Below are 17,077 nucleotides of genomic sequence, written 5' to 3'. Positions count from 1 at the left end.
CACAGCCCCATCCCCGCACAGCCCCATCCCCACACAGCCCCATCCCCGCACAGCCCCATCCCTGTGCCCTCGCGGCAGGCGGCCCCACTGCAGCTGGAGCGGTTTACGTTGGACTAGTGCAAGTCCCCGCTGCAAGACCCCCGAGGCGTAAGGCTCGCTGAGCTCTTAATGGGCTTACAGAGCTGCTCCGACCCAAGCAGCTCCCCCAGCACAGGGGCTGGGGGCCTTAAAGGCGCCACCAGGCAGGCCCCATGGCACCGCCGGCACGAGCCAGCCCCAGCGCAGCGTGGGCCATGCCAACGGCTGACAGCCCAGAGCATTCAGCGTGCCCCGAGCCCCCCAAAACCTCTGTCCCAGCCCTGAGCGCTCCCGCACGGCACTCAGCCTTGAGGACAAAGAGGGATGTGTCTCCCCCCACCAGCTGCCCCAGCACTAATCCCCCCGCCACAGGCCCCTAGGGATGCCACCAGCCCCAGGGACCCCCAGCTCCTGCTCCGCAGAGCAGCCGGGAGCTGCACCCTGCATGCCATGGGCCTTGTCCCTGCTGTCCCCATCCCTCAGTCTGGCCCTGCTGACCCCAGGCACCGTCACAAAGAGTGAGAAGGGACCCGGGTCAAGTGCCATGGGTGCCCTCGGTGCCATGGCGGGCACAAAGGGGACCCCAGGCTCAGCACCACTCACTGCCCCTGGTGCCTTGGCCACCAGCACCCCCAGGGCACCCATGGCGAGCGGAGGGAGGGACAGGGTGATGGGTGCCTCAGCGAGATGGAGGAAAGGAACAGCCCAGGTAAAGGGCAGGATGTAGGCCAGATGGTGGCAGAGGGCAGGGGACAGGCTCCTGCCCCCACCAGCACCCACCTGAGCCCCGTGCCGGCACCCTGTCCCCACGCTGGCACCCTGTGCCTGTGCCCCACGCCTCACAGCTCCCCCTTTCCCAATCCCCCTCTGAAATTCCAGCTGGAGGAGACAGGAGCATGCAGCATCACGCCCCATCCCAGCAGGGCTGCTTTGCAAAATCATTTTTTCAGGTTTGCGTGGAACACGCAGGACCGAGGAACAAGCGGCCAGCAGGAATGGAACAGGGGCAGCCCAGGGGAAGCCCTGCTCCAAACCAGCAAAACCATCCCCAAAACCACCGACCTGCTCTTCAAACACAGCTCCGTGCCATCCTGCCGCTCTGCGTAAGAGTGACAGCTCTGCCTTTATGCTTTAACATGGGGGGCTTGGACTCCGTCATGTAGATTTGTGCCTTTGGGTATTTTCAGAGGGGAAATAGTAAAAAAAAAAAAAAAAAAGAAAAAGAAAAAAATGGGCACACAACTGAGCTCCTGTGATTTCCATATCAGCTGCTGTACATGCACACGGCATGGAAAAATCCTTAGGAAATTTCTGTTAAAAAAAAAAAAAAAAAGGAAAACCCACATAACATTGAGCTCGCTGGACACAGCATGCCAGGAGGGGCTGACAGAGCTGTTACGGTCTATTGGGCCAATAATCCACAAACTAAGACGGATTTATTGTACATGGCAGATCGTAACAGCTCCAAAGAAACCATCACTGTCTCCTGTGCTTAAAATTCACTTTCTTTTGAAAAAAGGGCCAAAATATGGCTTTACAAGATAAGATGCGTGGTTGTACCATTCTGTGACAGACAGAAGCCTGTGCAAACACATATATGTTTTTATATATATGTATATAAATAAATAAAATATCTGCTCTTCCAAAGCAAGCACGGCTGCGTTACTGGGCTTGGCGCGCTCTCGTTACCACTGGATTACGAGGCTAGGTTTCACCTCTGCGAGCAAGCTGGATTTGCAGGGGCATTGTTTCCACCACAATATTACCACCGAACACATGGGAAGATAAAAACAGCGCGTTAAATCCAGATCGGGCCCTGCAGAAATCTGGCTGGGCTTGCTGGGACGGGGGAGCAGGTGCGGGGTGCAGGCTGGGGTCCCCCTCGGGAAGAGGCAGGCACGAGCCCCCAGAAGTGAGGTCTGCATCAGCACCGCGCGCGGGGAGCGCTTCCCGTTGGCACTGCTGGCACACCACCAGGCCAGCAAGCACGGGATGAGGGGTAGTTAAGAAAGAATGCAAATAATTAACACCAGAGCCTGTGCCATCCTCTGCAGCTTTGCTTCTGGGCACCTACGTGGGGACAGGAGCCCTCCGGAGGAGCCCAAGCCGGTGCGGAGGAGTGGGGTGAGACCAAGCCTGCAGTAATTGCGGCGTCTGTTCAAATCACTCCAACGCTGGAAATCACGCTGGGCCTGGATGAAAGCTTACAGTGCGGATGATCATATCAGACTGGGATAAAAGAGGATAAGCTAACAGGTTTAGTGCACAGCTTGTCTGAGTTGGTGCTGCCGCAGAGGGAGGAGAGGAGACTCCCGCTGACCCTGGGGGTCCCGGTGCCAACGATCACCTCACCAGGGTCCCGGCAGCACCGGAGCCAGCGCCCCTTGGTGGGAGACGCCTGGAAAAGGGACAGGGCACCCTGCTTTGTGCACAGTGCCTGGGCAATGGGCTGGGGCAATGCTGTTTGCTCTCCCGGCAGGGCAGCGCTCTTGCCGTGCTGGCCAGCCCCAATCCCTGGCAGGGGCACAAGACCCCAGCAGCACAAGAACCACAGAGGATTCCCCGAGCCCCCTGGGCACGAGCAGGCAGTGGCAACGGTGGCAGCAGCAGAAGCTTTCGGCTGCGCTCAGCGCTCCAAGCAGCACCGTTGTGGGGACGCCCGCCAGCTCCCTGCGGCCACTCCGCCAGCCCGGCGGGCAAGGATGGGGCAGGGGGGTCGTGGCGAGCACCGGGACGGGGACACAGCCCCGCAGGCAGGGCTCACCGACCACTGGGTCAGGGTGAGGGAAAGCGAGGGGCTTGGACTGGCCTCCAGCTCCGCAGAGGGAGTTTAGCCGAGTAATTAGAGCAGGAGGCTGTGAGTCAGCAAACGATGCGTAACCTCGCCGATGTTGACAATGAGGCAAAAGATGGCAGTTTCGACTGAGAGCTCCTGATGAAAGGGCGTATTTATATATGCAAGAATCAGAAACTCTGAACAATTGCATGGCTGGTGACCCGCTCTGCAAAACACGCTACTTTACAATGACTGTCCAGCTGCCAAATATTTGACGGCTTTAAAAATAATTGGAAATAGAGACGTGTTTGCAGCCTAGACCTAAAGGAACAAGGTAGCGGGAGGAGGGACCAGGCTGGTTTCAAAAAAAAATAACAACAGACGGGGGAGAAGACACCCGCCAGCCTCTTCTCCGGCATCCAAGGCCGCGGTGAGCTGGTTAACTCTCGGTTCCACAGCTGACCTTGACAAACGCCGTGCTTCAGATGCCCTAGAGAGAAGAGCCGACCATCGCAGAGATCCTCCCCGCACAACTGCCATGCTCCTGGATTTATATTGAGGGCGAGTGCTGGCCTGGAAGCAAATCCCGGCTCCAGCCACAGGCTCGCTCCCTCCCAAGGGCTGCAGTCGGAGGCAGCTCGAGCGCAGGTAGGGAACGCTCCTCCCCCACGGTGCAGCAGCCCTGACGAGGAGAGTTTAATTAACCCTGGAAAGCAATCGTTAACCATCCAGCCCGGGTAATCGATGTGGAAGGGGCAGCTCGCTTCGGAGGGACCATCTGCTTTGGGGAGGGAGGGCTTGCTGCCCACCTGCCCCGTGCCGTCTCCCCGCGCAAGCTGAGCTGCCTACTGCTGCCGGCCGGCAGCGGGGCTCAGGGTGGGCACGGAGCGGGGCTGAGCCCCCAGGGCCTCGCCACGCTCAGCACCCACCGAGCTCCCCCAGCCGTGGCAGAGCTGCGTGCAAGCAAGGAGCGCGCGAGCCAGCTTCCCGCTGTGGGCTGCAGCCCCAGGCACCAGCCCCTGCGCGCTCGCCCCCTCTCCTCTCTAATCTCTCTTCCCGTAAAGCCCCAGGTCTCCGAGCCACGTGATTTCCTATGAGTCGCAGCCCTTGTTCCAAATACCACCTCTCCCTGGCTGGAGCACAGCCCCACGGCACGAGCCCCAGCCATGGCACAGCCCCACCGCTGCCCGTGCCCCACGCCGGCACCAGCACCCGCACGCCGGGGACGCGGCCGCTGCCTGGGCCAAAGCGGGAGCCAGGAAAGCCAGGCACCAACCCGGCCCTGCAGCGGGGGGAGGCTGTTTTCACCAGCAAACTGAGTCTGGGGCAGTCTCAGCCCCCAAGGCACAGGAACTCAGCACCCTCTCCACCCCAGGCCCTCCTCGGCCCGCACCCCATCCCTGTGGCTGTTTGCTGCCCTTGCACACCCCAGGCCAAAGCTCGCCCGATGGTGGCTGGGGGGCTTGAGGGGTCACGGAGATTTGTTAAAATCATTAAACTTAATTTAGACCACAGCGCTGTCTTTCTCATGGGCGATTTTTTTTGCTGACAAAAATCGAAGCCTCCTTCTCCTCCTGCCCTTGGGGGGATTTCTTCCCAAACCTAAGCAAAGCCAGGCCCCCGGTGGGGGACTACTGAGGCTGTGCTGAGCCCTGCACATAGCCCCCCCCAGCCTCCAACTCCTGGGGCAGGGACCAGGGCAGGGAGCGCATGTGGGGCTCCACTGCACCCAGCAAAAACGTTGGCCTCATCCTGCCCAAGCTCCATCCACGAGCAGCCGCAGCCCCAGCACGGTGCGGGGCAGGCACAGGCTGTGACCCCGGAGCCGCTCCTCCCTCTGGGGCACCCGTGCACTGGGGAGCTCAGGATGGAGGGACGGGGATCGGCGCTCAGAGCCATCTCCAAGGCCACATCTGCTGGCAGAGCCACGTGGGAACGAGGGCCCAGAAAGCCCGGGGTGTCCTCCAGGCGCTGGGGCTGCTCCCCGGCACAGCGCAGTGCCCGGCACGGGGCCGCAGCCGGCCTGGCACTGGTGTGCGGCAGCACAGTGCAAAGGCAGCCCGGGAGGGGAACAGCAGCACCTGGTCCTCCAGCACGGGACTTGGCAAGGCTGGGACCTGAGCCCCTGGAGGGCATCGCAGCTCCTGCTCCTACATGGGGACCCTTCCACCTCTGCTGGGGAGCAAGGTGCCCGATCCCCTCACATCACAGCAGACCCACGCCACCCAGGCACAGGACGCGAGATCTCCATGCAGGCAGAGTAGAACGGCCCTGGGGTTTGTTCCAGCATCTCGACCCCAGTGCCCCTCTGCTCCCCATCCTCACCGCGTCCCGCAGGGCCACAGCACGGGCGCGACCCACATCGAGGACACAGAACGGCACCCGGACGCCTTCGGGCACCCCAACCTTTGGAGCTCCCCAAGCCGGTGCTGCTGTAGGGATGGCACAGCACAGCCCTGGCACCAGGAAAAAAATCCTGCCCTTGTCCTCTCGTCTCCCTCGGGGCCAGCAGGGAGAGTTCAGCTGCTCCGCTCCCACGAGCTGTCGTGAGAAGCAGGGTGACAGATGGGTCTCTAGGACGGCCTTGACCGGCAGGATTAAAGGTGACCCACCGACCAAAAAGCGGGTGTGTGCCCTCCCCTGCCACGGGGCTGGGGAACACAGAGGGCTCATCCGTAACGCCCCTCACCTTGGAAAGCAGGGTCCCTGGTGCCAGCCAGCAGGGTCCCTGCAGAAAACAGCCCAATGACCCCGCCACAAGAGGTGGCTCCCAGAGGGGAAATGGCCGTGCTTCACCCCTCCAACTTTCCCCTTGCTGCAGCAACACCTGTTCCGCTCCTGGCTGGCAGGGAAAAGGCTCTGGGCAGGGAACAGCCTCACCCCCAGAAAAGGGAACCCCATATTCCCCCCCCTCCAACAGCAGCAGCACAGATCAAAGGGGCTGGTGCCCCCCACCAAGCACCTCCTGTGTGTTAGCACCAGGGGTGGGCACCTGCAAACGCACCCAAAGCGCCGCTGGTTGCTCGTGGCCAGCAGCGGGAGGAGGCAGCAGGGGCTCAAGCAGCCTCGGGGTCTTTCAAAGCCCCCTGCCAGGGGCACCTCCGTGGAGCCCCCGACTCGGCGCTCTCCTGGTGAGCTCCGCAGCGCTCATTAGCGAGCCGGCACAGCGTGGAGGAGCAGCCCCTGGAACACTCGGTTCCTGAAGGGCCCCCCTTCGGGCTGCACAGAGCAGGGGTCTGCACGGCAGGGGAGGCTGGGGAGGAAGGTCGGCCATCACCGCGCTGCTGCTGGCAGAAACGGAGGCAGGAGGGGCTGGGACACGGCCATGCGCGACTTAAGGGACCACAGCTTTGAGGCTTCCAGTTTCAGTGACTCCCACCACCCACCTCCGCATGACACATGGGGGACAGAGAGAACAGAGCGGGCAGGAAAGCAGCACAATGCCAGCAGAAACAGAAGGAGACCGGAGCACGGGAGCTGCCTGTTGCCCTTCTGCACCCCACTGCCACATTCACCCCACCCTCCCCTTGCACAGAAAAGGCTCGCCAGCAGCATGGCCGAGCATGTTTGCCCACCAAGTGCTTGGAGGAGGACAAGAGGTCCCAGCTCCACACCGGTCCTGAGCTGGCAGCAGCAGATCCACCCTCGTGCTTTCTAAAAACGGACGCCACAATGCTCAGCCCATACGGAGGGGTGAACACTGCGGAGATGTGCAGACCCTGCCTCCGCAGGGACCCTGCTTCCCTCCCAGAGCACACCACAAACCTCAGAGAGGGTCCCAACTCCAGGGGAGGATTTCCCCTCAGCAGGCAGACAGCCCTGAGCCAGAAATGCAAACGTCCAATGGGAGGAGAAAGGAGGAGGAGGAGGATGCACCAGAGACACCATCTGCACCCTCTTGTTGCTCTGGGCACAGCTCAGAGCCGTCACCACTTTCCATCCCGCAACAGAGGACCCATCCGTGCCCCCAGGCTGCTCCATCATCCTCCCAAAAGACACCCGGCACGGTCCTGTCCTCTGTGCACAGCAGCCCTGCAGGGAGGCAGGACCTCCCTTGCCCCCGACTCCAAGCATCTCCCCCTCTGGCACCAGAGGGAGCGGGGGGCTCCAGCCCAGGGCAGCCGGTCCCACTCCCATTGTGTGCCGTCTGAGACGTGAGCAGCGACAAAATTTAGGGCCTGAAGCAGAGTGAAACCAAGCACCTCCCGCTCCCAATCAGCTCCTGCACGCACTGGCATAAATCAGGAGCACACCGCCGAGGCAGGCTGCGGAGACCAGCAGCCTCTCCCTGGCCATCCCGAGGGCTCGCAGCCTCCTCGTGCTGCCCTGCCGCACACCCAGGTTTGGCACCGCGGCCAAACCCCACGCGGCAGTGCCTGCCCCATGCGGCAGCGCCAGCGTCCCCAGGACGGCACCAGTGCCCGAGCTCTCGTCCCCGAGGGGCCGCCCCGCCGCCCAGCCCCGGGCAGCAGCACCAGCAACCGAGCCATGGCCAGCCCAGCGCCAAGCCCGCACGCACCCGCAGCACGGCGGGGGCCCGGCCGAAGAGGAGCCTCATCTGACAAACGTTCAGCATGCAGCCGAAATCCCAAGTCCCCAGCTAATCCCCAGAGCTCGCCGCTCAGCGGGGAGCCCCAGGCCCATCTGCAGGACGGGGCTCAGGATGCCAGGGACAGACGAGAGCGCCTGATGGACAACAGAGACTGCTCCTGCACGGGCAGGGGAGAGCTGTGGATGCAGGGGCTGATTTGCTCCTGCCTCCCCAGATGCTCTGAGTGTTTTCTAGCCTTCCCTGTCGAGTTAACGTCCTTTCACATTAGCTGCTGGAGCCGCAGCCTCGCAGCAGTGTCAGGTATTGCCAGGATTCGGCTGCTTGCAATTACTGGGGCACTCAGCACGGGTGCAGGTGAGGGCACGACAGCTGAAAACGCTCCCCGTGCCCCCATTTCTCTATCCCATGGGAGCCCAGACCCTCCCCCCAGCTCACACCCAGCACCCCCAGAGCGGGGGGGCTTGGTGCTGGCACCAGCACCCCCCGTCACTTGCCCCCTCTCCCGTCCCCCTCCGTCCCTCCTGCCAAAAGCCCCCCTCCACCAATACACCAACCGCCGGCTGTGCGAATCCATCCCATTTTAATCTTCACGGTGCATCAGCATGGGGAAAAAAAAAACATCTTTTTTTTTTTTTTTTTGTCTTAATCTTTACCTGGGGTCGTATTTACTAATCCTCCCACTAATCCCCTGACGCCTTTACAAATAAAAAGGCCCCGTCCTCGCAGGGGCTGAGCGCCTCGGGGAGGTGCGCGGCGCTCGGCAGCTCCGCTGCCTGCAGGACCGGGCACCGGGGTGCAGCGGGGAGGGAGGCAGCGTCCAGCACCCGCAGCCCGGCACAGGGAGCGACCGCGCCGCTGCTTTTGCATTCAAGGTGACTCCGGTTTTCCCATTAAGATGGCTAATGAGCGTTTTTAAGGGCTCTTTATTTAAGGAAACAAAACCTAATGCTGGCAAGGAGAGAAGCCGAGCAGTGCTAGGCAGATCTGGACGCACCGATGGATGGAAGGAAAACCTACAGCCCTCCCCTCAGCTGCTGGGGGCTCAAGTGTGTAGAGGCAGGGTGACAACTTGCCTCTTAGGAAGGGCTGAGTGGAAGGCCAGCCTCTGCTGAGGTTCACTGGGATCCCCGGGAGCACCCTGCCCGCCACGCGCTGCCCAGCAGCCTGCTCTGCTCCTCAGCCGGCTCCTTCCCCCGCCACCTCGCACCCTGCTCCGTGCTGCCCCTGGGCCACGCTGCAGCCCAGCCCCGGCCCCTTCCCTCCCATCACGCCTCTGCTAAAGGCCAGGCCCAAACATTGCTTAGTTGCTCTCTTTGCAAAGTATTTCGACACCTACGTGATAAAACAAACTCATCAATAGAAACGCCCTGACGGCTGGCTTTCCCCTTCCTTCCTTCCTCCTCCGCACACATACCCAGCTGCTCGCTTTGGAAGCGCCCATGTGCGAACACACAGCTTTTCCCGAGCCAAACGGTGTCAGTCTGGCATCGCATGCCGCGCTAGCGCAGTCCTGCCGGGGACCAGCACGCCCCGAGATGGGGAGCTCCGCGCCGGGAAGCTCAGCAGCGCCGGAGGGGAGCGGAGCCGTCCGTGGCAGCCAGATGTTACCCGACCACGGCAACAGGAGCTGAGCCCAGGGACGGGGGGGTGCTCCAGGCCAGGCTCCATCCTGCAGCCCCCCGAGCGCTGGGGACTGCAGCACGAGCCTCCCACCACGTCCCCGCGAGGGGCCACCTCCAGCAGTGATCCCGCTCTGCCTCGGTGTCCCCCCTGTGGCTCTGCCCTCCCACCCTAGCGCTCAGCAGCTCGCAAATGACCTCAGCCACGGGCCCAGGAGGGACTCAAGCCCAGGAGGGGCTCCGTCCTCCAGCCCCCACAGCCGCGGCACCGGCTCCTGGAGCCCTTTGGGAGCGGGGGCTCCACACACCACGCAGGGCAGGCAGCAGGCGCCCCCCCGGCTGTCGCACCCCGCGACCTAACTTGTTGTGGCAGCACGGCCCCCTCGGACGCGAGGCAGCGCACGCTCGGCCGCAGACAGCACCTTGCTGGAATTTGCAAGCTGTCCTGATGCATTACGGCGCAAACGCCTCGCGCGGCTCCCAGACCTCCCCCCACCCCGTCACCCAGCTCCCCCCCTGGGGACGAGGCTCCGCCAGCTGTCCCCAAGGGCCGTGGGGCACGGGGAGGCTGGGGTCGGCCGGAGCCTGCCCGCGCCCCAGCGCTCCCACAGGCAGAGGGACGCAGGGCCCTTCCCAAAACCTCCCCCTTCTCATCTTCTGCATTTATTTTCCTGCCCCAGCTTTAAATAGCAACTTCAGCTGAGCTGGGAGCCGCTGACAGACTCCCACTGCCTCCTCCCGCGGCTCGGCTCGGCACGGCACAGCTTGGCACAGCACAGCTCGGTGCAGCTGACCTCCCCGCTCCCCCCAGGCCCCCAGGACCTCCCCGTGCTGCTTCCCCGAGGTGACACACAGCCCCCACCCCAGCACCTCTGCACCGCTGCCTCCCCCCCCCGGCGAGGCAGGGCCCAGACAGATTGCCAAACCCCACCGGTGACGCTTTCTGCAGGGCCCCTGTGCCCCAGCTGCCCTGGTCCCCCCCCTGCCCCCCACCTCCCAGGTCACTTCCCCTGCCTGTAGGAGGAAAAGCGTCCTCCCTGCATCCTCTTTCTGGATGAGCAGTGATTTAATTAACAGTTTCAGAAAGGGGCAAGCACGCTGCACAAACCCAAACCAATCTTTCAGCAGCCACACAATGCGGGAGCGTGACGGGAGCCCGCCGAGGCGAGCAGGGGCGCCTCGATTCAGCCGTGCACCAAAGGCTCCTCGCAGGGCCAGGAGGCTCGAGGCCCACGCCAGCTGCTCAGGGGGGCGCAGCCTCCTCTCGGGGCTCCCGGGGGCACCCGGTGGACTCCCCAGGCCAGGTGCTCCCCACGTGGCCAGCACCCCCGTCCTCCACCCCGCAGCCCCGTGCCAGCCCGTGCCAAGGTGTGCTGGGCTGGCAGCAACACCCAAGCGCACCCAAATCTCCTGCCCGGCACTGGGCCTCCGCTCCGTGGCCTCACTGCCCCCACCCAGCCTTGTGGGTGGAGGACGGGGCTCGGCCCCGCCTGGGGCTGCCACATTGCTGCTCAGAGCCCCCCGCCCCGGGACACCTCCCCAGGCAGGTGATCCAGCAGCCCTGCTCTCCCCGCCGTGTCCTTCCCGGCCCTTCCACCACACCGGAGCACTGCAGGGGACCTGGGCGCGTGCCAGGGCCGTGGGCAGCAGGGACGTCCTGGTCCCCATTGTTGGTACACGCTCGCCGCACGCCCACGCTGCAAAGGATGCTCGCGGAGAGCCGGGTGCTGGCGTGCCTCTGCCCAGCGCCTCCGGCACGCCCCGGATCCGACCTGTAAAGCACGCGTCGGTCCGGCAGCCCCCCCCCAAGCCAGGCGCAGGCGATGGGGCCCACAGCCATCAGCCCCGCCGGGCCCCGCAGCGTGCCCCACGCCGTGCCCACGAGCTGCAGCAGCACGGGCACGCCGCAGCGGGATGCCCATGGGAGGAGGGAACGGGAGCGGCGGGCTGGAATCGGAGTGTGAAGAAATGCCTCTTGCGTGCTCTGTCCGGAGCCAGCGAACGAGGCCATATTTGAAATGCTTCGCATACCTCCGGTCATCAGATTAGCGAGATGAAGAAGGTAAAGCAGAGGGCAAGACGAGCACTCCCCAGAGTCAGCGATCCTCGGCCGCTCGCTCGCAGAGGTTACAGGAACTGGGGGAAAAGTCTCCAGCAACGGCATGGGGGAGCCAGGCACGGCACGGGGACGGGAGGGCAGCAGGGACAGCAGCAGGGGTGACAGCGCTGGTGGCACGGAGCGGCAGGGTGGGGGACACCACCACACCAGGTCCCAGCTGGCAGGCGGCACAGAGCGGCACAGCCGAAGGAGGATGGGGTGTATGGGGGCAAGAGGGCGGCGCGGGCAAGGGCTCTGCCTGCCGGGGGCTGCCGAAGCCAGAGAGGAGACAAGACCACACGCAACCCGCACGCAACACCTGAGGGCACAGCTCTAGCACTCTCCCTTGCCATGGACTCAAATCTCCACCAGAGCAGAAAGAGAGAGTGCCACACCGCCGTGGGAAGCTCCCCTGGGCCTGCTCCACACTTTGCACGGCTGTCAGAGGGTCTCAAGCCCCTCGGTAGCTGCGGTCCAGCTCCTGAGCCTGCCTCTGACCAGCAAGTGGGCTGAGGGATGACGAGCCTAGAGAGCACAGGGACAGGCTGAGGGACACTCAGCCCCCGTGGGCGGTGGAAACGAGAGCCGATGTTTAGGATCATCCAGAGGCACAGCCTTTGAGATGCTCAAGTGACAGGCTCCGGACTCCAGACTGCAGACAGCTTTTCTCATTGAGTTCTGAGGAAGAGAAAGAGGCACAAAAGCCACAAGAGCAGGTCCCAGCAAAAACAAGTGAGAATTAATGACCCCAAGACCCACAGGATGCCAAGAGACCACCTGGGGTCAGAAAGGATGGAGCTGTGTTGCTCATGTGGGCGCAGACGAACTCTCAAAAGGAAGACTGTGGGAGATGGATATTGCCCAGACATCTCTACAAAGAGCTGGAGTGGAGACAAGAACTCAAGGCGGGACTGCAAAGGCAAAAATGAGACATCCATCACGTCCTGGTGCTGGGCAAGACCAGGGCTGCCCCCACGCAGCAGGCAAACGCCAGGAAATCAAGAGATGACCAAAGGCAGCAGAGGCAAAGGAAGCTGGAGGTGAACATCCCCAGCCTCATGCTTACTGAGGCACAAATCCACACACCTTGCTCAGGCCTGATCCATCCCCAGAACACAGACGGTGCTGAGCAAACTCACACCAGCACTGAATGGGTCTTACGGGCCCACTCTGCCCGGCGGCCACAGCTGCCCCGTGTGCCCCGAGCCCCGCTGCCACCCCGAGAGCAGCACAGCACAGTGCAGAGCATGGCGGCAGCTTGCTGGGCCAGGACAGTGCCTTCTCCTGGGCCTTGGCTCCAACGTGGCTGCGGAGCAGGCGAGGAGCCGGCCCTGGAGCCCCTCCTGGTACCTGCAGCATCCAGTGCCATAAAGGTGACTGTCAGGCCCTCGGAATGAACCTGATCTAGCAAGTGAAAGACCAAGTTTATAACGCAGCACAGGGCATAGTTATCTCCCACACCAGGCTCCTATTGAAGACCTGTGTCGTGCCTTTGATGAGGGAGAGAGCCAAGAACCCAAGCCCTTCCCCAGCTCTCACCGCTCCGAGCCGGGGCACCGAGCACATCCCACTCGGGAAGTCAGGAGATGGCATTTCCTTTCTTTGCCATCAGTTGTAGGGACAAGGCCAACACGAACCGTCCCATGGCTGGGCCAGATCTCCACAGGCATCGCTCTGTGAAGGTCTGCATCCTGCCAGCACAAAGGATGCCCAAGTTAGGCTATGAAAGATCCTCTGGTACAAGCAATACCATTGGAGCAAGAGGAAACAGAGCCAGATCCTCAAATCCCAAGGCAAGAGCGTGGACTGCAAGCCAAGCCTTGTAACATGGCTCCAGCAGGGCCATTATCCACATCCCTTCCCCATTCCATAACCTCGCCTCTGGGGGGTTGCCCCCAGGGCTGGTTCTGCACACGGGATGGGGCCGGTGACACCTCACCGGAGGAGCGGGACAAGAGAGACCACCAAGCAGATGGCCGAGCCCCTCAAGGGAGGCATGTCAGCCCACACCAGCGGGCAGAAGCACGCCAGGGACACCAGCAGCAGGAGCCTGCCGGGCAGTGCCGGCTGCTGGTCCGCGGCACGCCGGGCTGGGACCGATCCGGCAGCAGCAAGGGCGGCAGAGCCAGCTGGGGGCCCGCACACACCGAGCGCGGCCGCTGTGCGTGGCCAGCAGACAACGGCGTTCGAGCAGGGTCCCGGTGCATGCACGGAGCCCAGCACTCCTACAAAACACAGGGATTCTCCTGCCTTTATTCTGCCTATTGAAAAACCCGTGACCTTAAAAATCCTTTTATTCATATAATAACAGGCTGCCACCCGTGCACGGCAATGAGTGTCATCCCAGACTGTGCGGTGCCTTCCACCTGCTTCCGAGCCATCAGGAAAGATAAAGCAGGATGAAACCACCCCAACCACAGCACCGCAGCACCTCCCGAGCTCTGTGGCATCTCAAAAGGAGGGAGCGTGGGGCAGAGCGAGGACCTGCTCCGTGGCACATCTGCACCACAGAATCACAGAATCATCCGGGTTGGAAGAGACCTCCAAGATCACCCAGTCCAACCTCCGACCTAACGCTAACAAGTCCTCCACTGCTGATGGACATGAACTCCATCTTCAACTCCATCTTCAGACACCTGAGGCCCATTGGCCAGGGTGAAACACATGTATCTGGGGCTGGGTCACCCCGTCCAGCTGCCTGACCCTCTCTGCAACTCTCCCAGGACCCACACCTGACCTCTCGCCTTCTGCCCCTCCTGCCCCACAGCTGCCCCTTCGTCCCCTTCCACCACAGCCCAACCTGTGCCAACCCGCACCCGCTGCGCTCTGCCCTCTGCGCGGGGCACAGCCAGATGCACGTCCCCAGGAGAACAGCTCCGGTGCTCCCCAGCCCGGGGTGACACCAGGCCACCTCCCACGCCCAAGGGCGCGCATGGCGAGCGCTCGGGGCAGAGCTCTGCACCTGGTGCAGCAAACAGCACGGGACACGGGGAGCAGCTGGGACCACCCCTGGCCAGGGCGTTGGGGAGCCCCTGAATGGCCCCCATGTTCCCAGGAGTCAAAGTTGAGTCAGGGGAAAAGGAAGAAAAAAAAAAAAAAAAAAAAAACCTTTGAGTGCAATATTTTAGTTGAGCAACAGAGCATGAGTAAAGGACGGAGGCTTTTCGTGGTCTGGTGAGTTTAAGCTATGAGCTGAAAGTTTAACTATTAATACACTTAATCAAGAGGTTGTTCCTACACCCAGGGTTTAGGAAAACAAACGTGCCACCGGGGCAAGAGAGGAGCAGCAGCGGTGGGAGACGGGGCTGGAGCAGCCCAGCACGGCCCCGCTGAGAAGCTCCCTGGGGGTGCCTCCGCAGAGGGGGCTGCAGGCCTGGGACCAGCGGGGCCGGATCCGGCCCCAGCAGCACCCGCCCAGCCGCGGCTGCTCCGCGCAGGATGGCAGGCAGGCAGCCAGGACAGGGCAGCCCGCACCGGTGAGCAGCAAGGAACCCAGGGCTGCCCACGAGCAGAAGGCGCTGGAGCCGCGAGGGCAGCACATGCTGGCTGCAAGGAACGGGAGCCCCAGATCCAGCCCTCTGCGCAGCCATCTCCCTCCTGCCCCCAGAACAGGAGCTGTGGTGGGAGGGAGGGCGAGCGGACACGTCTGGGGAGGGAACGCTGGCGGAAGTTGTGCAACGTCCCCGTGCCCCAGGACAACAGCGAGCAGCACCTGCGCTGCCCGCACCTGCCCACGCTCAGCACGGGCGGTGCTGAGCCACACCGGGCCCCGAACACAGCCTCAGGGCCAGCTGGGCGCCGGGCACGTCCCTGCCCCTCACGCCACTCCCGCCCCCCTTCGGGGCGCTGCATCTCCCCGGCCACCTCCTTTGTTGGCAGGCTGAATTTCGGAGCACGGCACCCACGAACCCCTCCTCCGCTGACCCACTTCACACCTTGGGGAGCAGCGGGGGGACCCAAGCCCCCCAGCTGGGCAAGCACTACGGGATGCCCACGGCAGCACCACACTCACTCCCCACACTCGCCCTGCCACAAAATCCACGTCAAGGACAACTCGGCTCAACGCCTCAGACACCTCCTGCATTTTCCCCACCGCGGCGGCGTTAACTCCACGGGCAGAGGGAGGAAGCTGTGTGAGGCACTCACGACGCAGCCCCACGGCCCTCACCGAGCCACGGAGTCAAGCCACGAGCGCCCTGCCAGCGCCAGCCAGCTGGGACAGAGCCCCCCGGGCCCCTCATGCAAGGAGGAGACGCCCCCCCCCCCGTTGCCCCGCTCTGCCCGCCGCCGGACGGCCCTGCGGCTCCAGCACCCGCCGCGGGAGGCCGGGACGAAGTTGTGCGCGCGGCCAGCAGGCCCTTTGTTACTTTGCTTTTGTTGTCACCCGCCGGCGCGTCCCCCCCCCACGCCCGCTCCGAGGTCAGGGCACGGCAGCTGCCGGCCCTCCCCGCGCCACCCAGCGCCAGCACCAGCCCCGTGTCCCCAGTGCGCCAGTGGGGCTGCCTGGCGTGGGGCACGGCTGGCAGGGGACGCGGCGGCCGCTGCTCGTGGTGTGGCAGAGGCCAGCAGGAGCCCCGGGCTCGTGCCATACGGTGCCAGGACACACTTGAATCCAGTGCTGTGGCAGGAGCTCTTGGCCACCCAGCTTTGGGCTTCCCGCTGCGTTTTGCCTTTCCTCGGGGGTGCGGGGTTTATTTGGCTGCCAGGGATGGCAAGTTCATCGGGACAGAAATTTTAAAAAGAGGGTTCCGACAGACTGAGGAGTGGACGGGGAAGGGCTCCCATGCCTGCCAACCCAGCCCAGCGAGAAGAGCCAGCCCTGCCCTGCTGCTGACCAGCGCCCCGGAGGCGAGCACCTCGGCCTGCCCCGCTCGCCCCCTGCCAGCCCCGCTGCCCCCTGCTCCTTGCCAAGAAGCAGCGGCAGCAACGCTGGGGCAGGGAGCGTGGCCAGGGCTGGCAGGGAAGGCCCCGAGACCCACGGGCACCACTGGTGCCCAAAGGGAAGGTGCTGGGGACGCTGCTGGCGGCTGCGCTTGGCACCCCCAGCCACGAGGCGCCATGCCGGGGACCCACAACACCCCGGTGGCAGGCCCGCGGCTCCCTGAGCAAGGCCCAGGTGCAGCCAGGGCTGTCGGCCGCGACGCGCTGGGGCCGGAGGAGCGGACAAAGCCGCCACAAAGGGGCTGCTGACACAGCAGGGCCCGCTTCCCGAGAAGCAAAACTTCCGCCACGCAGGGCGGGAGGCACGGCCCCAGGTACCCGCGGCCGGCCCGGACAGCAGCCCCCGGGGGGGGTACGGCACCGCAGCCCCCCGCCTGCCTGGGGCTGCCTGGGCACGTGAGCCCCGGCGGCTGCGAGGGAGCTGACCCGGGAGTAAAGGTTGCCAGGCCAGGGTCAGGCCCGGCGCGGCGCGGCACACATGTGATCCGTTATCGCAGGATGTGTGCGCAGCTTTGTTTATGTGCGGGACGCCGGGCGGGAGGGCTGCTCCCCCCTGCCCTCTTCTCCCGATCAATCATTTGAGCAAAGAATGAAAATGACCCAAACCAAACAAGGGCCTGCAATAAGAAGGACATCTCCGATGGCAGGATACAACCTCGCTGCGAGGAAAAAAAATAGTAATAATAAAAATAAAAGGGTAAAGAAAAAAAAATAAAAAGCAGCAGTTCACCCGTGGGGCCTGCCTGGCTCCGACTCAGCGGAGTTTCGTACAATAATCACAACATTCAGTCATCATTCACAAAATCCACTATCGCTTTACAGCTGGCAGCACCCGCTCTGGATGCGTATTAGATATATTACACATTGTACATTGCGATTCGTCTGCTCCCATTTAATCTTTTATTCTTAGTGTATGTTCAGTGCCCTCACATCAAACACAGGGGGAGCGGAGCTTTATGAATTGCATATTACAGATCCGGCAGCGAAGTGGGAAAAAAAAAAAAAAAAAAAAA

The 17,077-nt window shown here is 63.0% G+C and overlaps 1 protein-coding gene across 1 annotated transcript in view; it reads right to left on the bottom strand.

The window, feature by feature from the left end:
* Positions 1-6,878, bottom strand: part of LOC118173806 — a 20,565-nt gene extending 13,687 nt beyond the window's left edge. Inside the window, exons 1-3 of the mRNA XM_035338686.1 lie at positions 6,622-6,878; positions 6,406-6,518; positions 3,318-5,768 (exon numbers count right to left, since the gene is read on the bottom strand). Of these exons, the coding sequence (XP_035194577.1) occupies positions 5,055-5,768; positions 6,406-6,518; positions 6,622-6,838 (1,044 nt within the window). The 5' untranslated portion in view covers positions 6,839-6,878 and the 3' untranslated portion in view covers positions 3,318-5,054. The remainder of the gene's footprint in view (positions 1-3,317; positions 5,769-6,405; positions 6,519-6,621) is intronic.
* Between the last annotated feature and the right edge of the window lie 10,199 nt (positions 6,879-17,077).

The sequence above is a fragment of the Oxyura jamaicensis genome, chromosome 13 (assembly GCF_011077185.1).
Source record: "Oxyura jamaicensis isolate SHBP4307 breed ruddy duck chromosome 13, BPBGC_Ojam_1.0, whole genome shotgun sequence".
Taxonomy (NCBI): Eukaryota; Metazoa; Chordata; class Aves; order Anseriformes; family Anatidae; genus Oxyura; species Oxyura jamaicensis.
The sequence above is the reverse complement of the archived record's forward strand: the minus strand, read 5'-3'. Positions and strand labels throughout refer to the sequence as shown.